General features: G+C 43.2%; 1 protein-coding gene across 1 annotated transcript in view; it reads right to left on the bottom strand.

Annotated features, from left to right (window-relative positions):
• Nucleotides 1–24,836, bottom strand: part of LOC104382631 (A disintegrin and metalloproteinase with thrombospondin motifs 6-like) — a 318,804-nt gene extending 293,968 nt beyond the window's left edge. Inside the window, exons 1-3 of the mRNA XM_086630121.1 lie at nucleotides 24,740–24,836; nucleotides 23,614–23,978; nucleotides 3,615–3,783 (exon numbers count right to left, since the gene is read on the bottom strand). Coding sequence (XP_086486247.1) covers nucleotides 3,615–3,783; nucleotides 23,614–23,978; nucleotides 24,740–24,836 — 631 coding nt within the window. The remainder of the gene's footprint in view (nucleotides 1–3,614; nucleotides 3,784–23,613; nucleotides 23,979–24,739) is intronic.
• Between the last annotated feature and the right edge of the window lie 629 nt (nucleotides 24,837–25,465).

The following is a 25,465-nucleotide window of genomic DNA, read 5'->3' as shown; positions in this document are numbered from 1 at the left end:
CGGCTCATGTTGAGCTTCTCATCCACCAGCACTCCCAAGTCCTTCTCCTCAGGGCTGCTCTCAATCCATTCTCTGCCCAGCCTGTACTTGTGCATGGGATTGCCCCGACCCACGTGCAGGACCTTGCACTTGGCCTTATTGAACTTCATGAGGTTCTCACAGGCCCACCTCTCCAGCCTGTCAAGGTCTCTCTGGATGGCATCCCTTCCCTCCAGCGTGTCCACAACACCACACAGCTTGGTGTTGTCAGCAAACTTGCTGAGGGTGCACTCGATCCCACTGTCCATGTCACTGATGAAGACGTTAAAAAGCACCAGCCCCAATATCGACCCCTGAGTAATGCCACTTGTCACTGGCCTCCACTTGGACATCGAGCAGTTGACTGCAACTCTCTGCAACTCTTTGACTGTGACCATCCAGCCAATTTCTTATCCACTGAGTGGTCCATCCATCAAAACCATGTCTCTCTAGTTTAGAGATATGGATGTCGTGTGAGACAGTGTCAAATGCTTTGTACAAGTCCAGGTAGACAATGTCAGTTGCTCTTCCCCTATCCATCGATGCTGTAACCTCATTATAGAAGGCCACCAAATTTGTCAGGCATGATTTGCCCTTAGTGAAGCCATGTTGGCTGTCACCAATCACCTCCTTCTTTTCCATGTGCCTTAGCATAGTTGCAAGGAGGATCTGCTCCATGATCTTGCCAGGCACAGAGGTGAGACTGACTGGCCTGTAGTTCCCCGGGTATTCATTTTTCCCTTTTTAAAGATGGGGGCTATGTTTCCCCTTTTCCAGTCAGTGGGAACTTCACTGGACTGCCACGTCTTCTGAAATATGATGGATAATGGTTTAGCAACTTCATTCGCCAGTTCCCTCAGGACCCGCAGATGTACCTCATTAGGTCCCATGGACTTGTCCACCTTCAGGTTCTTAAGATGGTCTCAAATCTGATCTTCTCCTACAGTGGGCAGTTCTTCATTCTCCCAGTCCCTGCCTTTGCCTTCTGTGACTTGGGCTGTGTGGCTGGAGCTCTTGCCAGTAAAGACTGAGGCAAAAAAGTCATTGAGTACCTCAGCCTTCTCCATATCCTGGGTAACCAGGTCTCCCATTTCCTTCTGGAGAGGGCCCACTTTTTCCCTAGTTCTCTTTTTATCACTGACATACCTATAGAAGCTTTTCTTGCTGCCCTTGATGTCCCTGGCCAGATTTAACTCTATCAGGGCTTTAGCTTTCCTAACCTGATCTCTGGTTGCTCGGACAATTTCTCTGTATTCCTCCCAGGCTACCTGTCCTTGATTCCATTCTCTGTAGGCTTCCTTTATGTGTCTGAGTTGGTCCAGGAGCTCCTTATTCATCCATGCGGGCCTCCTGGTGTTCCTGCCTGACTTCCTCTTTGTTGGGATGCACCGCTCCTGAGCTTGGAGGAGGTGATCCTTGAATATTATCCAGCTTTCTTGGGCCCCTCTTCCCTCCAGGGCTTCATCCCATTGTACTCTACCGAAGAGATCCCTGAAGAGGCTAAAGTCTGCTGTCCTGAAATCCAGGGTAGTGAGCCTGCTAAGCACCCTCCTCGACACCCTAAGTATATCAGGGTGGTTGAAGTTCCCCATGAGGACCTGGGCTTGTGAATATGAGGCTGCTCCTATCTGTCTGTAGAGGGCCTCATCCATTCAGTCCTCCTGGTGAGGTGGCCTGCAGCAGACTCCCACTACTATGTCCCCTGTCCCTGCCCTCCCTTTAATCCTGATCCATAAACTCTCAGTCAGCTCCTCATCCATCCCCAGGCGGAGCTCCATGCACTCCAGGTGGTCTTTGACATAGAGCGCAACACCTCCTCCTTGTGTCCCCTGCCTGTCCTTCCTAAGGAGTCTGTATCTTTCCATTCTGACACTCCAGTCATAGGATTTATTTCACCACATCTCTGTGATGCCAATAAGATCATAATCTGGAAGAGTAAGACCTTGCAGTTTTGGGGGAGAGCAAAGTTTTTCAGTAATTTTCACAGAGTGTAAGTAATACACAGAACAAAAGAAAAAGGAGAAACTGAAATAAATGAACGTGAGAATAGTCTCAGGCTTGTAAGAAATAGTGCTTTTGTATTTCAGTAATTAAGGACTTCAGGATGTGACAGATGTGAAAGCTCAGGAAATGCACAGGAGCTTCCAAGAATAAAGGCACCATCAAATATGAAAGAAATAAACGCTAAAGATTACTGCACTTTTCACAAAAAAATGCATGCAAGATCTGTAGCTCTGATGGACCTATGATCCATATGACAGATACCACCAGAACAGTTGGATGCAACATGATCAAACTAGCTGCCACTGCTTCATCCTCACTTGGAGAAGAGTGATTTCCTAAGCATTAATCTAAAAGATAACATCTGACAGAGGGCAATACATTTTCTTTTTCTAGTAATGTTATAATGGTAAAAATAGCATTGTCCTATATTTCATGATCCTTCCGCTTATTTCAGGAGGCTTAGTAACAGCATTCCCTACAAAATCAAAGATGGATGCTTCGCAGATATCTATTGTAAAATGCATAAATTGGAGCATCCACATACATAAGTACTTGTTTTACAATCAGTTAGCAGGCAGTAGTAGTTAAGAGACTTGTTTTGCAATGATTAGAAGCATGTAGATGGAATAACACTTCCAAACTTACAAACATAAAGTTTGACATTCACTACAAGTAGAGTCTAAGCACATTTAACTGAACCACTCAGGAAAAACTGTCTTCCAAGCATGGGCCTTTGTAGACAATCTGCATTGTAAGTTTAGTCAGCTGGTGCCAGTAAAAGTTACAACCTCCAAATGAAGCTGAAATATATTACATCAATGAACAGTGATATTGTTTTATTTTAAGATTAGTATTTGTCAGCCTGTCCTGTGCACTGAATTTTAGTGCTCTAAAATAATGTCAGATTTACTCCAAGCTATCTTCAAGAAATTCGTTTTCAGCTTCGGTTTAAGCAAGTGAAAATCATGACAAAGAGTACTTGAAAATTGTTTTTGTGGAAGTTAAAACTGCTTTACAAGGAAACTGTCTCAATCAGAACTATATAATCTTTCCTGTAAGGCACCTGTAAATCACATCTCAACTATCATGGAATAATGTTAACCCACTGAACCAAAAGCCAGTATCAAAACACCATAAATCTCCGTAAACGAGAAAGATGTGGACTCCAGTTACAAATGTATTACTAATCATAATACTAACACATAATTTATTACATGTCAAGTTTCCTCAAAAGAGATGGAACACTTACTAAACATTAAGCTGGAATACTTAGTCACTTGATCACACCTTCCAGTTGGGGAACAAAGTACATTTATAGCACATTTTTAAGAATCCTGTGCTCATCATTACCACTGTACACAACACAAATAAAAAAAAAAGACTTACGCCCAGTATCTTAATTTTCAAAAGACACTACGCTCTTGATCTGAATCTAGCAAAACTACTTTTCAACAGTAGTCACTGCATCACCCAAAAGGAGGATTTTTATTGCTACATTCTCCACTGTACCTTACATGTGAACCAAGCAAGATATTTTAAAATAAGTCTTAAGTTATAATTTTTTAAAAGGAACGACAATCTTACTCACTTACCTGAGACTCCACAGTGACCATGATCATAGAGATGTTGCTGGCGCATGGTAGACTTTTTGTATATAACATGAGGATGACCATTCTCATAATTAAAGTTACTGGATTTTTTTGTTATATTCCTTAAAGGCTCAATAAAATACTCTTCATCTTCTGTAGCAATGACTCCATGCTTAAAGGAGAAAAGAAAAAAATAAAAACTTGCAAAAGACAACATAAAACTCCTATTAAAAAGCTTCATTTAAAAAAACATCTGATTATCATTTATTTCTGTGAAGAAATCCACAACTATAAGTCAACATAGAAAACAACACATGAGCCAGCTCTCCTCCACTGACTTTAGTGGAAGCAGGAGTAAGTGCCTATAAGCAACACAATGAGAAAATAATTAAAATATCATTGCCTTATTTCTGGAGTTCTTTCCTATCATTTTTGGCAGATGTGGTAAGAAAGCAAGATATATTCTTGATATATGACAAACAATCTGTTCACAGAGATGTTCCAAAACTATGCGATTCCTATCCATTAAAAGCGATGCCAAGCCAAAATGGCCTTGCTCAAAGAGTGAGCCCAATATCCCTCTGTGATGCCATACCAGTAGATGCTTAATGCCACATACTGCATCAAAGAAAAACCACATGAAGGATTAATTCTAGAAAATATATTCAGAGAAACCATTCAGCATTTTACATCCAGATGCTTAATTCCAAAACTGAGCTAGTTATTAAAATCAAATTATTAATATTAACTTAGGCTACACTATCTACAAAGCATTTATTCCTTAAAAAGTCTCACCACAAATCTTTGGCAAATTCAAGTTGTTGTAGACTGCGTACTAGACCTCATTCACCATAACATATGAACTTTTTTTTTTTTTCCTCATACTGCAGTGCAGAATAGTAGATATTCTATTCTAACTTTTCTGTTTGGAAAAAGTTGAGTTCACAAATGTGAAGTGGTTTATGGAAGAAAGGGGAGATTTCAGGCCAACGATGCAATCTCCTGAACCTTCAGCAATCAAAACTGAACTTTAGCAGATAATCCAGTTTGGGGATCCTTTCAGCTACAGAAATATTGGGGAATAAGCCCAAACAGACTCCTACACCTATATTTGCTAAATAAAAAATTCTGGTATCTGTATCTAGAAAAATCTGAATGTATAAACTTCCTGCACCAGGAAAAAGAGCAACTGATCAGGTAGGAGACTGGAAGCAGGAACTTCTGTGTTCATATTCTGATTTGATGAATCATAAATTTCTACCATATCTTTGATCTGTAAAGCAAGTACTATGCATGAGCCTTTAAAAAAAAAAGTTTGTGTTTGGGTTTTTTTGTTGTTGTTGGGTTTTTTTCCCCTCCTCCGATGAAACCTCTATGATTAGCCATAAGACCACTTGCTCCATATTTGCTCTAAATATCCCAAAGCTGTTTCTGAGATCAGGGCTTGCCATTGTGTTCTTGGTCAAAGCTCTCCCCCTGCTGCTGTTTTGTACATCAACTTCCTGCTGTTCTTCACTCCTGCAATAATCAGATTTCAGTAGAATGATGGAATCATTTAGGTTGGAAAAGACCCTTAAGATCAAGTCCAACCATTAACCTAACACTACCAACACCATCATTAGCTCCAGGGATGGTGACTCAACCACTTCCCTGGGCAGCCTATTCCAATGCTTGGCAACCCTTTTGATGAAGAAATGTTTCCTAATATCCAGTCTAAACCTCCCCTGGCGCAACTTGAGGCCATTTCCTCTCGTCCTATCACTTATTACAATGGGAAAGAGAAACAGAATCAATAGTAACATAGTAACAATACACAACTTATTAAAAAAAAGCCTGTATAACACTTCAGAAAGAACAGCATTTTCCAAATATAAGCTCATTATATATTTTGAAAATATATGTATAAACACACTTCTGCTTTCAATTACACATTCTTTACATAGTGACTATAACAGTAAGTGTTCCTCTCCAGTGATATTTTTCATTATGAACTCAATTATTTACTCAAGAAGGTAACATCAGAGTCTACATTCACCTGGAAGATGCTGGTACCAAATCTCTCTCACAATGTCTTCCTGTTACTTGGAACCTAAGATTTTACTAGAAAATAAACCATTTACTGCTACACTGTTGCTTAAATAGTCTTGAAAATATAAACCCAATTGTAACTAGGTTTGCCAGATGTGCAGAAAGAACCTTGACAGTCTGGACTGCATCCAGTCTGGATGTCAGACATCTGGGTTCAAGCAAATCCTGAGCCATTATAAGCTCTATTATTATATTCCCACAGGAAAAGAGAGTCCTGCAGAGTGGTTCTGACCAACACCATCGGGGTGTCTGATTTGTGCCAAGCCTGAGGAGACAAGAGGTATCATCCAAGAGGAACGGGTCAAGGATCTGCTCCTTCGGCTGGATGCCCACAAGTCTATGGGGCCTGATGGTATCCACCCGAGAGTCCTGAGAGAGCTGGCGGATGTCACTGCCAAACCCCTGTCCATTATCTTTGGGCAGTCTTGGCTCACTGGGGAAGTTCCGCTGGACTGGAGGCTGGCGGATGTTACCCCCATTTACAAAAAAGGGCGGAAGGAGGATCCGGGGAACTACAGGCCTGTCAGTCTGACCTCGGTGACGGGCAAAGTCATGGAACAGGTTATCTTGAGTGCTATTAATGAGCACATACAGGTTAACCGGGTGATCAGGCCCAGTCAACATGGGTTTATGAAAGGCAGGTCTTGCCAATCAAACCTGATCACCCGGGTGATCAGGCCCAGTCAACATGGGTTTATGAAAGGCAGGTCTTGCCAATCAAACCTGATCACCTTCTATGACAGGGTGACCCGCCTGGTTGACGAGGGAAGGGCTGTGGATGTAGTTTTCCTGGACCTCAGTAAAGCCTTTGATACAGTTTCTCATAGTGTTCTGGTGGAGAAACTGGTAACTGCTGGCCTGGATAGGCACACCCTCCTTTGGGTTAAAAACTGGCTGGATGGCCGGGCCCAAAGAGTGGTGGTAAATGGGGCTAAATCCGGCTGGAGGCCGGTCACCAGTGGGGTTCCCCAGGGCTCAGTGCTGGGTCCAGTTCTGTTTAACATCTTTATCAATGACCTGGACGAGGGGATTGAATGTACCCTCAGTAAATTTGCGGACGACACCAAGCTGGGAGGCTGTGTCGATCTGCTTGAGGGTAGGGAGGCCCTTCAGAGGGATTTGAACAGACTGGATCGTTGGGCTGAGGCCAATGGCATGAGCTTTAATAAGGCCAAGTGCAGAGTCCTTCACTTGGGGTATAAAAACCCCAAGCATCGCTATAGGCTTGGGGAGGAGTGGCTGGAGAGCTGCCTGGCGGAAAAGGACCTGGGGGTGTTGGTTGACTACCGGCTTGATATGAGCCAGCAGTGTGCCCAGGTGGCCAAAAAGGCCAATGGGATACTGGCATGTATCAAGAATAGTGTGACCAGCAGGAGCAGGGAGGTGATCCTGCCCCTGTACTCGGCACTGGTGAGGCCGCACCTGGAATATTGTGTCCAGTTTTGGGCCCCTCGCTTTAAGAGAGATATTGAGCTCCTGGAGCGAGTCCAAAGAAGGGCGACCAAACTGGTCAAGGGGCTGGAAAATAAAACTTATGAGGAGCGGCTGAGGGAGTTGGGGCTGTTTAGCCTGGAGAAGAGGAGGCTGAGGGGAGACCTGATTACGGCCTATAAATACTTGAGAAAAGATGGTGGGGAGTTAGGGGAAGGGCTCTTTACATTAGTGATGGGAGATAGAACAAGAGGAAATGGGCATAAGCTTAGTCAGGGGAGATTCAGGTTGGATGTTAGGAAGTATTTCTTCTCTGAAAGGGTTGTCAGCCACTGGAATAGGCTGCCCAGGGAAGTGGTTGAGTCCCCATCCCTGGATGTGTTTAAGAATAGGGTGGATGAGCTACTTGAGGATATGGTTTAATGGGGATTAGGGATGGTTGGACTCGATGATCTCGAAGGTCTTTTCCAACCTAGAAATCTATGAATCTATGAATCTATGAATCTATGAACCTTCTATGACAGGGTGACCCGCCTGGTTGACGAGGGAAGGGCTGTGGATGTAGTTTTCCTGGACCTCAGTAAAGCCTTTGATACAGTTTCTCATAGTGTTCTGGTGGAGAAACTGGTAACTGCTGGCCTGGATAGGCACACCCTCCTTTGGGTTAAAAACTGGCTGGATGGCCGGGCCCAAAGAGTGGTGGTAAATGGGGCTAAATCCGGCTGGAGGCCGGTCACCAGTGGGGTTCCCCAGGGCTCAGTGCTGGGTCCAGTTCTGTTTAACATCTTTATCAATGACCTGGATGAGGGGATTGAATGTACCCTCAGTAAATTTGCGGACGACACCAAGCTGGGAGGCTGTGTCGATCTGCTCGAGGGTAGGGAGGCCCTTCAGAGGGATTTGAACAGACTGGACCGTTGGGCTGAGGCCAATGGCATGAGCTTTAATAAGGCCAAGTGCAGAGTCCTTCACTTGGGGTATAAAAACCCCAAGCATCGCTATAGGCTCGGGGAGGAGTGGCTGGAGAGCTGCCTGGCGGAAAAGGACCTGGGGGTGTTGGTTGACTACCGGCTTGATATGAGCCAGCAGTGTGCCCAGGTGGCCAAAAAGGCCAATGGGATACTGGCGTGCATCAAGAATAGTGTGACCAGCAGGAGCAGGGAAGTGATCCTGCCCCTGTACTCGGCACTGGTGAGGCCGCACCTGGAATATTGTGTCCAGTTTTGGGCCCCTCGCTTTAAGAGAGATATTGAGCTCCTGGAGTGAGTCCAAAGAAGGGCAACTAAACTGGTCAAGGGGCTGGAAAATAAAACTTATGAGGAGCGGCTGAGGGAGTTGGGGCTGTTTAGCCTGGAGAAGAGGAGGCTGAGGGGAGACCTGATTACGGCCTATAAATACTTGAGAAAAGATGGTGGGGAGTTAGGGGAAGGGCTCTTTACATTAGTGATGGGAGATAGAACAAGAGGAAATGGGCATAAGCTTAGTCAGGGGAGATTCAGGTTGGATGTTAGGAAGTATTTCTTCTCTGAAAGGGTTGTCAGCCACTGGAATAAGCTGCCCAGGGAAGTGGTTGAGTCCCCATCCCTGGATGTGTTTAAGAATAGGGTGGATGAGCTACTTGAGGATATGGTTTAATGGGGATTAGGGATGGTTGGACTCGATGATCTCTAAGGTCTTTTCCAACCTAGAAATCTATGAATCTATGAATCCAAACTGTGGCCCTGTCTCTGTAACAGAGGAGCCTTAACCTAAAGGTGATTACTCCAGGGCATACATCTTTCATGTCTGTAGTCAAGTCCAGTCAGGTTAACAAGTCTAAACATGAATAAGGCATTTATATCAGATATTGAAACTAATAGTTTTAAGCAGCAAGATGACTCGGTAGGAATCAATTCAGATGTCATAAACAACACTTAATTCATAGACTCATTTAGGTTGGAAAAGATCCTTAAGAGTGAGTCCAACCACAAATCTAACACTGCCAAGTCCACCACTAAACCATGTCCCCAAGTGTCATGTCTACATGTCTTCTAAATACCTCCAGGGATGGTGACTCAACCACCTCCCTGGGCAGCCTGTTCCAGTGCTTGACAACCCTTTCAGTGAAGAAATGTTTCCTAATATCCAGTCTAAACCTTCCCTGGTGCAACTTGAGACCATTTCCTCACATCCTATCACTTGGTACTTGGGAAAAGAGACTGACCCACTGTGCTACAACCTCCTTTCAGGTAGTTGTAGAGAGTGATAAGGCCTACCCTCAGCCTCCTTTTCTCCAGGCTAAACAACTCCAGTTCCCTCAGCTGCTCCTCATAAGACTTGTTCCCTAGACCCTTTAACAGCTTTGTTGCTCTTCTTTGGACACATTCCAGCACCTCAATGTCTTTTCTTGTAGTGAGGGGCCCAAAACTGAACACAGTATTCAAGATGCAGCCTCACCAGTGCTGAGTACAGGGGGACGATCACTTCCCTAGTCCTGCTGGCCACACTATTTCTGATACAAGCCAGGATGCTACTGGCCTTCTTGAACACCTTGGCACACTGCTGGCTCATATTCAGCCGGCTCTCGACCAACACCCCCAGGCCCTTTTCTGACAGACAGCTTTCCAGCCACTCTTCCCCAAGCCTGTAGCATTGCATGGGGTTGTGGTGACCCAAGTGCAGGACCTGACTTAGCCTTGTTGAACCTCATACAGTTGGCCTCGGCCCATCCATCCAGCCTGTCTGGGTCCCTCTATAAAGCCTTCCTATCCTCAAGCAGATCAACACTCCTGCTCAACCTTGTGTCGTCTGCAAACTTACTGAGGGTGCGCTCAATCCCCTCATCCAGATCATTGATAAAGATATTAAAAAGAACTGGCCCCAATACTGAGCCCTAGGGAACACCACTTGTGACCAGCCATCAACTGGGTTTAACTCCATTCACCACCACTCTTCGGGCCCGGCCATCCAGCCAGTTTTTTACCCAGCCAAGAGTACACCCATCCAGGCCATGAGCAGCCAGTTTCTCCAGGAGAATGCTGTGGGAAACAGTGTCAAAGGCTTTACTGAAGTCCAGGTAAACGACATCCACAGCCTTTCCCTCATCCATTAAGCAGGTCACCTTGTCATAGAAGGAGATCAGGTTAGTCAAGCAGGACCTGCCTTTCATAAACCCATGCTGACTGGGCCTGATCACCTGGCTATCCTCTATGTGCTGCGTGATGGTACTCAAGATGATCTGCTCCATAACCTTCCCCAGCACCGAGATCAGGCTGACAGGCCTTGTAGTTCTCTGGATCCTCCTTCCGGCCCTTCTTGTAGATGGGTGTCACATTTGCTAACCTCCAGCCAACTGGGATCTCCCTGGTTAGGCAGGACTGCTGATAAATGATGGCAAGTGGCTCAGTGAGCACTTCTGCCAGCTCCCTCAGTACCCTTGGGTGATCCCATCTGGCCCCATAGACTCGTGTGTGTCTAAGTGGTGTAGCAGGTCACTAACCATTTCCCCTTGGATAATGGGGGCTTCATTCTGCTCCCCGTCTCTGTCTTCCAGCTCAGGGGGCTGGGTATCCTGAGAATAACTGGTTGTACTATTAAAGACTGAGGCAAAGAAGGCATAAAGTACCTCAGCCTTTTCCTCATCCTTTGTCACTATGTTTCCCCCTGCATTCAGTAAAGGATGGAGATTCTCCTTAGCCCTCCTTTGTTGTGAATATATTTATAGAAGCACTTTTTATTGCCCTTTACAGCAGTAGCCAGATTAAGTTCTAGTTGGGCTTTGGCCCTTCTAATTTTCTCCCTGCATAACCTCACAACATCCTTGTAGTCCTCCTGAGTTGCCTACCCCTTCTTCCAAAGGTCATAAACTCTTCTTTTTTTTTTTTCCTGAGTTCCAGTCAAAGCTCTCTGTTCAGCCAGGCCGGTCTTCTTCCCTGCCCGTTCATCTTTCAGCACATGGGTACAGCCTGCTCCTGTGCCTTTAATAGTTCCTTCTTGAACAACGTCCAGCCTTCCTGGGCTCCTTTGCCCTTCAGGACTGCCTCCCAAGGGACTCTGTCAACCAAGCCCCTAAACAGGCCAGAGTCTGCCCTCTGGAAGTCCAACGTAGCAGTTCTGCTGACCCCTCTCCTTACTTCTCTGAGAACTGAAAACTCTATCAGTTCATGATCGCTATGCCCAAGGCAGCCTCCAACCATCATATCACCCACAGACTATATATAGACTATTTCATCCGTCTCTTCATCCTGGTTGGGTGGTCTGCTTTGTTGGCCTTTCCCCTGATTCTTTCCCATAAACACTCAACCCTTTCATCACCGTCGTCAAGCTCTAAATTGCAGCATTAATTCTCTAAACAAATTGCATATAAAATAAGTAAAAATTATTAACGAATGTCTGCAAACTATCATCACAGTTCCTTCAACTACCAGCAGTGAAAAAAGTTAGGAGAGTATCACCAATTTTTCCCGTGCCTAGTCAACATATGATCTTATCTGCCCAAACATTATGGTGGTTTAAGAAAAAAAAAAGATATTTTAATAACATTTAGTTGAGGAACTGCAAATAAATTTTAATTCACACCTGCCACCAGGTAGTCAGAACATGCACGCAGTCAGTTGCTGCAGCTAGCCAAGTGATTTGATAAACACTGGAAACTCAACTTTCCCTTCATATATGCCCCTCATATATATACACACCATTTTAAACCTAACACATATTTATTTTGCTTGCAAACAAAACTGTTCTTCCAATATTAAACTGATGCAAGTGGTCTTGTTAAATCAAAGGGAATGATTTTTAAGCAGCACTCTAAATTCTGTACATAAGAAATACCTATTTCTGTGACAACCATCATTTATTCTCGTTAGGATTTTAGAAAATTCATGTGGCTAGAGATGCTTCCATTGTATATGCATTCAGCAATGCCTGATTAGTAGTGGGAATTACACTACTATATTCGAATTGACTTTCTAAAAAACACTTTTGGCTTATCTACTATTTAATCACAACAGTTTCAGTTGCAAAAGGAGATTGAAATAATGCCTTTTTTAAGCATTAAAATGAATTAGCTTGCTTTTTTTTTTTAGTTTTACCATTGTATTTGAACTTAAACAGTTCATACATTAAACTTCTGCTCCAAAGCTTAAGAAATATCATTAAGACATAAGAATGACCAGCAAAAGGTTTTGACAGAATATCATTAATTTAAGAAACAAGCTGAATGCCCCAAGGAGGTTACTACAAGCAACATTCCCAAGATTATTATCTAAAACAGATTCCATCAGGTCCTGTGTTATTCAATCCCACTACAGACTGTCAACTCCTGCTAACATATACACAGTCTGGATCCAGCAATTTGACATGCTCAGACAAATCATAGAATCATAGAATCATAGAATCATAGAATGGTTAGGGTTGGAAGGGACCTCAAAGATCATCTAGTTCCAACCCCCCTGCCATGGGCAGGGAAATCCTCCACTACACCAGCTTGCCCAAAGCCTCATCCAACCTGGCCTTGAACACCTCCAGGGATGGGGCATCCACAACTTCTCTGGGCAACCTGTTCCAGTACCTCACCACCCTCAATGTAAAAAATTTCTTTCTTATATCTAACCTAAATCTCCCCTCTTTCAGTTTAAATCCATTGTCCCTTGTCCTATCACTACACACCCTTGTAAAAAGTCCCTCTCCAGCTTTCCTGAAGGCCCCCTTTAGGTACTGGAAAGCTGCAATAAGATCACCCCGGAGCCTTCTCTTCTCCAGGCTGAACAGCCCCAACTCTCTCAGCCTGTCTTCATAGCAGAGGTGCTCCAGCCCTCGGATCATCTTCGTGGCCCTCCTCTGGACTCACTCCAGCAGCTCCATGTCCTTCTTGTGTTGGGGACTCCAGAGCTGAACACAGTATTCCAGGTGGGGTCTCACGAGAGCTGAGTAGAGGGGCAGAATCACTTCCCTCGACCTGCTGGCCACACTGCTTTTGATACAGCCCAGGATACGGTTGGCTTTCTGGGCTGCCAGCGCACATTGCCGGCTCATGTTGAGCTTCTCATCCACCAGCACTCCCAAGTCCTTCTCCTCAGGGCTGCTCTCAATGCATTCTCCGCCCAGCCTGTACTTGTGCTTGGGATTGCCCCGACCCACGTGCAGGACCTTGCACTTGGCCTTGTTGAACTTCATGAGGTTCTTCAATCAAATTCGTTATACGTGTTTATTGTATTAGCTAAATAGTCGCCGGTCATAACGCTGTTTTGGGTGCTCACGTGGCTGTGCTATGTAAATGTTTCCATGCCCGATGTATTCCCTGCGGGGCTGTTCATCACCGCGGGCAGAGGGGGCCGGGCTCTCATTGTGCTGTCCTGTCTCATATCGCTTTATGACACGATCGCGGCGCTGGCCACGCGGCTGGGCTGGTCCGTGTACGTGGCGTTGGCATCGTGCCCGTGTCTCGGGCGCCACCTCTCGCCATTTGCCGGTAACCGCGCCCAGTCCCTGGGGAAGGCAGGGGAGGGTCCCTTCCCCTCCCCCCGTTCCTCACCCCGCCCTTCTCATTCCGGCTGATTACAACGGCCTTTGAGGATTTTGAATACTCTGGGAGTGTCCTAGCCAGCGCGGTCTCAATGCTCTGTGTCCTGAAGGTGTTTCAGGTTTTGATTGGGGTTAAACAAGTATTTAACAATATCCCAGAGAGATCCGCCCTGAGGCCACATAGTTATGAGTGGCAGGGTGTGTGGGAGAGCATGGGCAAAGGCCTAAGACAGTTGGTACCTCCGGTGTTTCGGAACTTGACCTCTGAACAAGTGCAGTATCCTGAAAAACTGATAGAATGTTTGGAAAAAGTGTGCTGTCCCCCTGACGATCCCTGGGAGACCCAGATCAGTGCAATGTGCTGGGGCCTGGCCCATGCCTACCGAGCTGCCTTGTCTAACACTCTTCAGCACCCTCAAAGGGGAGAGGAGGTCCCTGGATCTGATGGCAAAATGTCAGACACTGCAGCTGAACCAGAGAAAGAACCCCCCTGTTCTGGTATCAGTCGCCCCTGTACAGAAGTGTACAAAGAAATCAGTTCACTTAGTAAGGGATGAAGATGAACCAGGGCCATCACAAGAACAGGAGGAGGACAAGGCAGAGCCCACACATGAGACTGTGATCATCCAATCACTATCCCAGGGTGAGCTCTGAGATATGCGAAAGGATTTCAGCCGCCTTCAAAATGAGAACATTGTCACCTGGCTGCTCTAATGTTGGGATAATGGAGCCGATAGCCTGGAACTAGAGGGAAGGGAAACCAGGCAGCTGGGATTCTTGTCCAGGGAAGGGAGCATCAACATGGCAATTGGTAGAAAATCACAAATCCTCTGGAGGCGACTTGTGTCAAGCATGAAGGAAAGGTACCCCTTCAAGGATGGTATTACATGTCACCCAGGCAAGTGGACCACCATGGAAAGAGGTATCCAGTACCTGATCACTAAAGAGGATTTTACAAGGAAAAATGTTGCTCCGGTTTCAGCGGGCAGCTCCCCAGACAGCTGACCCCATTTCTGATCCTCTTGAAGGGACTTCTAGTTCATTTTCACAAAAGGTGAGCAATGAATACTGTGACCAGGACTAGAGGGACCCTGCCTCCAGCCAGATGGAGGAGAGGGATAACAGGGTTTATTGGACTGTGTGGATTCGATGGCCTGGCACGTCAGACCCACAGGAATATAGGGCTCTAGTGGACACTGGTGGACGATTCACCCTAATGCTGTCAAGATATAAAGGGGCAGAACCCATCTGTATTTCTGGAGTGACAGGGGGATCCCAACAGCTAACTGTTTTGGAAGCTGAAGTGAGTCTAACTGGGAATGAGTGGCAAAAGCCCCCCATTGTGACTGGCCCAGAGGCCCCGTGCATCCTGGGCATAGACTACCTCAGGAGGGGGTATTTCAAGGACCCAAAAGGGTACCGGTGGGCTTTTGGTATAGCTGCTGTGGAGACGGAGGAAATAAGACAGTTGTCTACTTTGCCTGGTCTGTCAGAGGACCCTTCTGTTGTGGGATTGCTGAGGGTTGAAGAACAACAGGTGCCAATTGCTACTACGACAGTGCACTGGTGGCAATATCGCACTAATCAAGACTCTCTGATCCCCATCCATGAGCTGATTCATCAACTGGAGATGATGAACAACCAACAGGTGGATCAGGCTGCTGGGATTTAAGTTACTCAAGTGGATCTAGACTGGCAGCATCAAGGTGAAAAACTTTTAGCTCGTTGGGCCCATGATACCACAGGCCATCAAGGAAGGGATGCAACATACAGATGGGCTTGTGATTGAGGGGTGGACTTAACCATAGACACTATTGCACAGGTTATCCACAAGTGTGAGACGTGCTGCGATCAAGCAGGCCAAGCAGTTAAAACCTTTCTGGTATGGAGGCCGATGGTCAAAATATAAGTATGGGGAAGCCTGGCAGATTGATTATATCACACTCCCACAAACTCGCCAAGGCAAGTGCCATGTGCTCACAATGGTGGAGGCAACCACTGGATGGCTGGAAACCTATGCTGTGCCCCATGCCACTGCCAGGAATACTATCCTGGGCCTTGAGAAACAAGTACTATGGCAGCATGGCACCCCAGAAAGAATCAAGTCAGACAATGGGACTCATTTCTGCAACCACCTCATAGACACTTGGGCCAAAGAGCATGGCATTGAGTGGGTGTATCACATCCCCTACCATGTATCAGCCTCTGGGAAAATTGAAGGATACAACAGATTGCTAAAAAAACCACTGAGAGCAATGGGTGGTGGAACTTTCAAACATTGGGACACTCATTTAGCAAAGGCCACCTGGCTAGTTAACACTAGAGGATCTGCCAATTGACCTGGCCTTGCCCAATCAGAACTCCCACGTACTGTAGAAGGGGATTAAGTCCCCGTAGTGTGCATGAAGAATATGTTAGGGAAGGCAGTCTGGGTTAGTCCTGCCTCAGGCAAAGGCAAATCCACCTGTGGGATTGCTTTTGCCCAAGGACCTGGGTGCACTTGGTGGGTGATGCAGAAGGATGAGGAAGTCCGATGTGTACCCCAAGGGGATTTGATTTTAGGAGTGAATAGCCAGTGAATTAAATTGTATGATGTTAGTTGCTAAATAACCCTGTTACTGTGTGTCATCATTGCTACTGTTGCTGTATGTTTATATCAATGGTATTACTGTAAGAATCACCTGCATTAGCAAAGGATGGAGTTTGATGAAACTGAGTGAAGCGTAGCACAGTGATGATGGAGCTAGTACGGACTTTGGCAACTGGTGTCCAGCAACTTCCCTGACACTGACATCTTGAACCCACAGACATGGATTGTGCCAGATACACCAGCCACGAGCTCCAGATGCAGCGTGTAACAACCTTAACACCGCTCACCATCTCTCCTGACCTGAAAGACTTATGACAGATGGAGCCTCAAAGTCATGGATTCAATGAACTCAACGGACACATTAGAGGGATGGCCCAGATATGAAGAGGATGATATCTGCATTTATATATCTATAAAAGACAGGAGCAATGGTGGTGATTAATTGGAAAATATATGATCTGAGCATGACACAAATGGTATAGAATAAGGAATGGATCATGTCCTGGGTTTTGCTGGGATAGAGTTAACCTTTCACAGGCAAAGTGGGAGGGGGCACAGCTCAGGCAACTGACCAGAATTAGTCATAGAACTATTTGATATGCGTCATGCCCTGAGACTATAAATTGAGGGAGCTAGCCAAGTGAGTGGCTTTTTTGCATCTTCGGTGAACACAAGCAGGCTGGGCTGCGTGGGGGTTCCAGGTTCCACCTTCGGCGTGGTGAGCATTTGTACTGCTTGTTTTGTATTTCTCTCTCTTTATTAATATTATTGTTGTTATTACTCTGTCTCTTTTTTTTGCACTGTTCTATTTAATTGTCTTTATCCCAACCCACATGTTTTACTCTGTTTCTTCTGATTTTCTTCTCCCATCCCACTGAGGGGGAAGAGTGAGTGAGTGAGTGAGTGAGTGAGTGAGTGAGTGAGTGAGTGAGTGAGTGAGTGAGTGAGTGGCGGCATGGTTGCTTAGCTACTGACTGGGCTCAACCATGACAACTGCCAATTGCTTTAATTAAACATGTTCTAACCAGCAGCTATATAACAAAATGTTTGTCAGTAGAAATCATCATTTAAAAATAACTCTGTGATGGATTTATCTGAATGGAGTAGTAACTCCTATACTCAGTGCTCTGGAAGGCCTTGCCAACACTGTATGACAGAGGACTTTCTGTATGGCAGAAGATGATATTGAGTACAGCCTACTGCTGCACCCCTTTGCAGGATCCCTGCCTCTCTGAGAAAGAGTCTCATGTCACCCCTGCTGCTGCTTTTGGACCTTGACAGGAGTCTCACATACTTGTGACTCAACTTTTCTAAGAGATGCAGCATACACGTGGCACTTGCAGTCTCAGGTAAGAAGCATGACCCAGAACTCAGGAGTGCCAGTCATAGTGCGCCCAGAGAACTCAGGCTGCTTTAATCCAGACCAGGAAATACCTGGAAGAAATATCAGAGCTGACAACAGCTACAAGCACCAAAAGAATATTATTTAACTGGGAAGCACTCCACACTAAAGTTAACTTACAGACTAAGTTCATGTACTGACACCTTGAACCACAGAACAGACAGCTTCACTCCAGCAAAATAGTGAGGCTAAGGGCAGAGAGAAAACATGCAGCAATAGCAGTGCTAAAAGTCACCTCAGGGCCTGAGGCACAGAAGCTAAAACTTCATTTAGAAGTGACATCTACCATGCTGCTAAATTCTTTGAAGAAAAGTAGTGCCATGAGGAGTGAGAGATGGGGAAAGCTGATAAGAAAACATGAACATTTTCCTGCTTCATCCCACTCTCGTTTTCCTAACATGAAAGGAAAACAAGAGTCAGCTAAGGCAAGAGCAGGTGTTCTTGGCTCACTCCCTGGCCAAGGTCAGAGAAGAACCAAAATAGGAGCACTGTGGCACAGACTACAAGCTCCAAGGGGGCCAACCAGTCTGTGCCTCAACTGGCAGAATCTCTGGAGAGAAAAGAGGCTGCATACCTCTCTCAAGAAGTGATTCCTGAAAGTGGGGATTTGCTCTCCATAGTATTTTTAGCTGAAAAAGATCTCTAAAGCAAAATTATCTAGTATATTAAAAAACTTAAATAACCATAACAAAAATGTTATTACATAGGAACTGCAAAACCAAAGTGAAAATTGTACTATATTCAGACCTATCAGCTGCAAGTCTGCATTAATCAAACTGTGATACCACACTCAATGGAACACCATTTTAACTACATTTCCTCAAAAGTGTCACTTAGCCCTGGAAATCCCCATTAAATTCTTTTTCCTCAAGAGTACTCCAAAATGTTAACCTAGACTGTATCAGGGATATCACAAATAGCTGGGTATAATGTATCCTATCTAGGTCTGAAGCAGTAGGCTCTTGTTTGTAAACAACATCCCAAGATGCATTATTCAATAGCACTTCTAAGGATAAATAGGAATTAGTTTAGCAAGTCTGTGTAATCTTTTTTTTTCTTTAGCAATTAGTTAGATCTGTCGACTCCTAACAAGATTGACCAGTGTTCTACTATAATTAAAACCAGAATAATGACAATATATACATATATTTTTACTAGAGAAATTACTAGGCTCTTGATTTAGTATTTTCTAGTCACGCCCTTCTACTTTAGTACTTTGTTACTCAATAGTTTGGATTTTAATTTTTTGCATTTGTTTTCTAATTTCTGTTGGGAATAAAAGTAGCTTTTTCCCATGGAAGTACTACTGTCATGTGATCAACAGTAAAAGAAGAGATGAGAATTTCTAATCCTACTTTTAAATGCAACTGTTTATGATTTGTAAACAAAATACTTCTAAAAAAGGTAAATAATTACTTTCTGATGCTGGTACTTGCAAAGTATCTACTCTCCTCTTCACACTCTGAATTTATGGCAATGATGACTTCTACACCAAGCAATTCCTCTTCTCTGTTATTTACTTAAAGTTTCTAAACCCAAATTCTCAAAAATAAGTGGGTGTTCAGTTCAATCAATGTCTCTGGAGAGACTCAGCATCCTAAACGACTCACTGTTTTCCTCCTCCTCCTTGACTTTGTAACATTTTTATAACTTGTAATGATCCCAGCGCAGACCTAATCTTGCAGCCCTAGTACAGACACTGTGTGTACTAGGAATTGATGGGGTGGTGAAAGAGGAGCGAGATATTATCACTCGCACTCACTTCCCCTACAATTCTCCTGTCTGGCCGGTTAAAAAGCCAAATGGACAGTGGAGACTCACTATCCATTACAGGCAATTAAATGCCAACACTGTGCCTCTAACAGCAGCCGTACCAAACATTGCAGAATTAGTGACTCAAATTCAAGGAGCATCACACTCATGGATGGCAGCCTTAGATGTGAAAGATATGTTTCTTATGATCCCTCTTGAAGAGAGAGACAAGGCACAATTCGCCTTCACTTGGCGGGGAACACAATATACTTTTAACAGGCTGCCTCAAGGGTATAAACATTCTCCTACTATTGCTCATAATGCATTGGTAAAAGTTTTGGCAAAAATCCCTACTCCACCAAATATCACTGTATATCAAAATATTGATGTTATACTAATTGGAGATGAGGACAAAAAAGCAGTTAAACAGACTATGGACATCATACAAGAAAAATTGACAGCCTTGGGTTTGGAAACTCCTCAGTCTAAATGTCAGGGACCAGCCCAAGAAGCTAAATTTCTAGGAGTCTGGTGGATTAAAGGAGCTGCTTCTGTCCCTCCAGACACTCTGGAAAAAACAGAGCACGGACAAAATCCTTTCAACAAAAGGGAGCTGCAGCAAATCCTAGGAACTTTAAGTTACTGGTATAAACACATCCCCGTTTTTTCCATTGTTGCTTGTCCCCTGTATGACTTACTCAAAAAAGGCAGATAATGGGACTGGACCAACCAGCATGGAGATGCATTAGAGGTCCTGATAAAAGGACTGAGATTATTTCAACAACTCAGTCTTATCCACCCGACAGACCCTATCTGTGTAGAATGGGGGTTCAGTGCCCATTGTCACAAAGGCCTGTTGTCCCTGGTCCGAGCAGTGAAGCGGGTAGCCACAAAGGCACAACACCACCTGCTGGCATTGCTCAGAAACCCACTGTTCGTAAATGGTCAGGGAAAACACACCGAATCAATACTCGGTGGATAATACCCTCATTTTAACTAACGTTTGCCGGTTGTATTAGCAACCAAGCGTGTTTTTTTTTCTTTCTTTTCTCTCTTTCAGGAATCTTGGATGAACTGCACGTGCATGAGTGGATATGCCTACACAAAATTTGACTGTATACAAGGCATATTAATATTAGTTTTAGCTGTAATACTATTCCTACTGATCATGGTAATCTGGAAACCTAAATTCTGAAAAAAAAAAAAATGTGGCCAATCGACTAGCTGGGTTTGTGATATTATTCCACATCTTACCCTTGATTTGTAATCAAAACAACCCAGAGTGGCCATGGTCTAAAGCTTTCATTTGCTATACAAGCAGCATGGGGCAATACCCCAGCAGTAACTCTGCACGTTTAGCCATTATAGTGATGCATAACACCAAAATATACCACTCTTATGAGTGGAAATAGGACAGAAATGAATGGATTTCAACATATGAAAAAGCTTCCCAAATTATAATTTCTAGCAACCTATTGGAGATAGAATGGTCAAAATTCAATTCAAACATCGCAATTGAATCCTGTTCTACTAAAGAATGGAACTGTGCTAAACATGACTCCATCACAATGTGATGCTGCAAATGGCATAGCAGCAGCGACACATTAAACCCCAGTACAGTAAACACTGAAGTCACCAAATCCTGCATCAGTGAACAAGGGAACTGTTAGCATAATTTTCTGTGGCAATAAAAATGGAATTACACCCTTTTTCACTGTGACACGTGGTGATGACATTACTGTACGATGCAGGTTGACTAACAGGTCCTTTATTAAACCTGCGATTAGTATGGAATAAGACCCCAAGGTCCTATATTATGCAAGGACCATAAACAAGACTGTTGGCTAAACTTGACCTCTATACAAAGGCCTTATAAGATCATATGTAACACAACCTACTCAAAACATTGGGGAAAATTGAATATAAATGTTACAACACCTAGTACCAAACCACTCATAAAAAACAATCCAAAAATTTTTGAAACTGGACCATATGTAATTAGAAACACAGGCCAGCAACAAATGCTGTTTAATCCATCATGGTCTCTCCAACGAGTTGAATTGTTAATGCAAACTAACGTTTCAGAAGCCCAGCCAGCCTGCGCGCTATTTCTAAAAACCTCTTATGAAGGATGGACAACCTGGCTGCTGAAATGAACTCTAGGGTGAACAAAAAGGGACCTAACTGGTATCACAGGATTAGAAATTCTAAATAACATGGATTCTGAAGTATTGATGAACAAACTAGTCACCACAACCAGTGACTTAAAACGATTGGAGCATCCTTTACAATCTTCCCTATTGGCTTCGGGAACTAATCAATGGCTTTTAACAGGTATATTATCAAAATGGGCACAACTATGGATGCAATCAATAACCACTTCAATCATAAGGGAAGGTGAAGAAGGCACCTTACCCACTGAAATTAGAAGAGTGATTTGGGATAATGCAATTGAATTCAAAAAGAAATTCCAATCCTGGTGGTACTTAGTAAATTTTACTTATGATTCCACCACCAGCACAGCCACAGCTTTTGTGCTAACCATATACAATGCTTCAGTATTCACGATATACCCAATCATTGCATTAGGACTGAATCACAATGGAACTATACTCTAGCCTCTAGACCATAGAGTATGGGCCCGAAAAAATTAAAATAAGTGGCAAACCATTGATGTCAACTCATGCATTGTGCGAGAACAACAAGGATTCATTTGTGAAGGTAACACCATCCAAGCTCAAGACATCTGTCTCGACACTGACCAAAATGTTTGTCATTTTGAAATTCGTCCTAACAACAATACTGAAACACTACTTGTATATATTGGCAAAGGTTGTGTATGTCTAATTCTTTGTGATTCCATATCTGTTGACAATGTTGTGGTAAATGCAAAAAACTATTCAAATTTTGTGTGTAATTTTGTTAAAATTGTAGGATGTGACTTTGCCTATTTAGCATCCGTCATATCTTCTCAACTATTACAATCAGATTACACTCTGATTCGAGAACTATTACCTGTACCTATCGGAATGAACCTTACCTTAGTGAAGAAACTACTGCAACATCAGGATTTGAAGGAACTGTTGAGACAAGTTCAGGATGATGGAAAAAAGACTCTAATTACCATACATCATGACACTGATAAAATACATCGTATCCTAGAACGAGTGAACAAAGATGTGGAACACCAATGGTGGGACACCCTTTTCAGATGGTCACCCGCTGCCACAGGAGTTCTCAACAAAATGCTTCACCCTGTTGTTATTCTTTTAATCTTAACTATAATATGTTTTGGTTTGTTAGTGATATTATATGTCAAAGTCTGGAAAATGATGAAAAACTTAACCTATCTAAAATCCACATCGAATGCGCACAATACATCTGACGTTCCACATGAAATAGACATATCCAAACTTATTTAGGCATTGTGAAGCTTGAGTGACTATAGTCACGAGGTGGATTATGTGGAAAAATAACAGGAATTGGGGGAATGGGAGAATATTGTCCCCCCAAAGTTCAGCTTACATCTTAAACAATGAGCTGTAATATTAGAGCAGCTTTGAGGTGATACACAGTTGCTGTTCCCAGGAACGGAGTGCGTGGGAACGGATGTGTGAATGGGTAAGGCCTGCATCTGGCCGGATGAAACGTGCAATATTCCTGAAATGGGGAGGAGAGTGGCGCAGAAGTACCATGGCTTGTCCCTGTTATCAGAGATAAAGAGGAAGATAACAGCATAACTGCTGTCAAGAAAGACGGATCGCAACTGCCTCCTCAACAACAATGGTGGGATCGTGCCCTGAAGCTGAACTTTGCTCATTATAATGTCATTGTAATATGTATGACTAGAGTCACTCAAGCTCCACCTAAAAGTAATGAAATAGCATAAAATGGTTAAAGAGAAGGGGGATGTTAGGGGCGAAGACTTCCATCGAAACGTCTGGGATCAGTCAACGGGCTGAACCTCTCTTCCCTCCCCCCCCAATTGGGACGCCTATTGGGTGAGACACTGAAAACGTTGCCTGCTAAAGGACTACAGAATTGAGTCTTAGTAGTTACAATTAATCTTGGAAAAACTTTTCCCCAGGATCCAGACCAGGTTTTAGGGGAGTTTTGCACCTTCCTGTCAGCTTGCTTCTCATAGTGACTCGAAAAAATAAAGATATGCAATTAAGTACTTCTGTAATTTAAAAAAGGACAACCACACTATTATACTAGAACATGTAATGTGCACTTACCAGACCATTGCAGTTGCTTAAGGCCACTTTAGTTGTACTGTGTTGGTCTTGCAAATATCCTGTGTAATGACAGTGGTCTAAAAAATCGTGCTTCCATTGAGGTCCATCTTTCCCCCAGTATTCTACTATAAAATGTCTAGACACCAAATCTGTGTTGAGAGTCAGGTTTAAATGAAAGTGCTTGCCATAGGCAGAAAGTTTAAAAAATAATTTAGATGTTGCCAGTTCTTGGTCATAAGGGTCTGTACTCCTCCTCCTTCTTGAAGGTTTAGTGTTTTTCACAATAAAGCTGAGGAAGGCTCCATTTTGATCAACCCTTAGTGGGATTGTTAGTTGATAGTGTTCAAGGTAAGACAAGAATTCCTCTTTGTAATCACAAGGTAAGACAATCCATGGAGTGGGCATAGAAGAGAAGAAAATATAACAGGAAACAAGTAGTAGTATAAACATAAACAATATGTGGCTAAATCTCATCACCCTCATGAGTAAAAGTCATTTTCGGGTAAATGCAAGATGGAGAGTTTTACTAAATAAAAGAAAATGTTCTTTTATTTCTTTCTAAGTCAATAAAACATGTTCAGTTTCCTATTAATCTGATGTCACTGGAAATATAAAAGTTTTTAATTACATATCTTTTTCCTATTTACTCAAAACATGTAAACATTTGGGGCTAAATTCTACCTAAGAAGGACATATTCTTCCCAGTGATACCATTCAAAGACAAAAGTTATTAGATCTACCTGAAAGAATAAAAACAGTAGTAATGAAAAGTATTACAATATAAAAACATGTAAACTGCTCTTCATTTCATTAAAAACCTATAAACGTTAAAGGATCAAAGCAAGATTAGATCCTTACTTCCTAGTTTAAAAACATGTTAATGTTTAGTCTCTAAACTATTATCAAGTACATTTTACTAGATTTAATTTGCAAAGCTTTCCTACAGTTAAAAGTACACAAAAAACAAAATTTAAACAACAATTTAATCTGATTTGCTGTATTTAAACTTCCACAACAATGAATAAAATTAAGAGCAGAGCCCATATGAAGGTGGTTTAGAAAAACATTACCCAAATACAATGCAAAAATTGATGCTTCTTGTCAGTTACAGAGGTCTGACCCCTACCTTGAGAACTATATGAAAGCCTGTTGTCACTGTGAAATTCCGATGAAACCATGACTAGGCTCAAAATCCATGTCCACATCTTCCAAAAAATTTCCATAATTTAGAAAAACAGAAAGCTGCTGCTTCCTCCCCCCCCCCTCCCCCCCCCCCCCTTTGGAGGACTACCTGTCTGCTATAGAATTAACTACACTCCAAGATTGCACCAAAACAGGTATATGTATTTTATACCACTTCCAAATTAACTACTAGATGTTCCACTTTTTGACAGGTATTCTTTTCCAACAACCTGTATTTTCTTCTATATCTGCAGTCATTTTCTCAATTCAAAATAAGTATTTGTAAGATTCCTTAAAATATCAGTAAGACATTAGACCGGATAAGTTAACTGAACTTGCTCCATTTCTTCTCCTGAAAAAAAAAACAAAAGAAAATGAATCAAGACAGGTTCTTTCTATTAAAACAGATCTATACTGCAAAACACTAAGCCATCACAGTGAACTACGCAATATAACATTTTGAAATAATATTCAACCATTATCGCTTTCATGGTCCAAGGTCACAACCTTACAAAACCCATAAATTACCATTAACCTTGAACTACCAGTTCCTTACAACTTAAGATGCACATATCTGCTTTATGTTAAATAGGCATAAGAATTCATAAAATTAAGGTTTCTTGTTGCACAACTACTGTGTTCAGACTTGTTCCAGCTATAATCAATGCTA

This window comes from Tauraco erythrolophus, chromosome W (genome assembly GCF_009769465.1).
Source record: "Tauraco erythrolophus isolate bTauEry1 chromosome W, bTauEry1.pri, whole genome shotgun sequence".
NCBI lineage: Eukaryota > Metazoa > Chordata > Aves > Musophagiformes > Musophagidae > Tauraco > Tauraco erythrolophus.
Note: the sequence above shows the minus strand (reverse complement) of the source record. Positions and strands in the feature narration are given on the sequence as shown.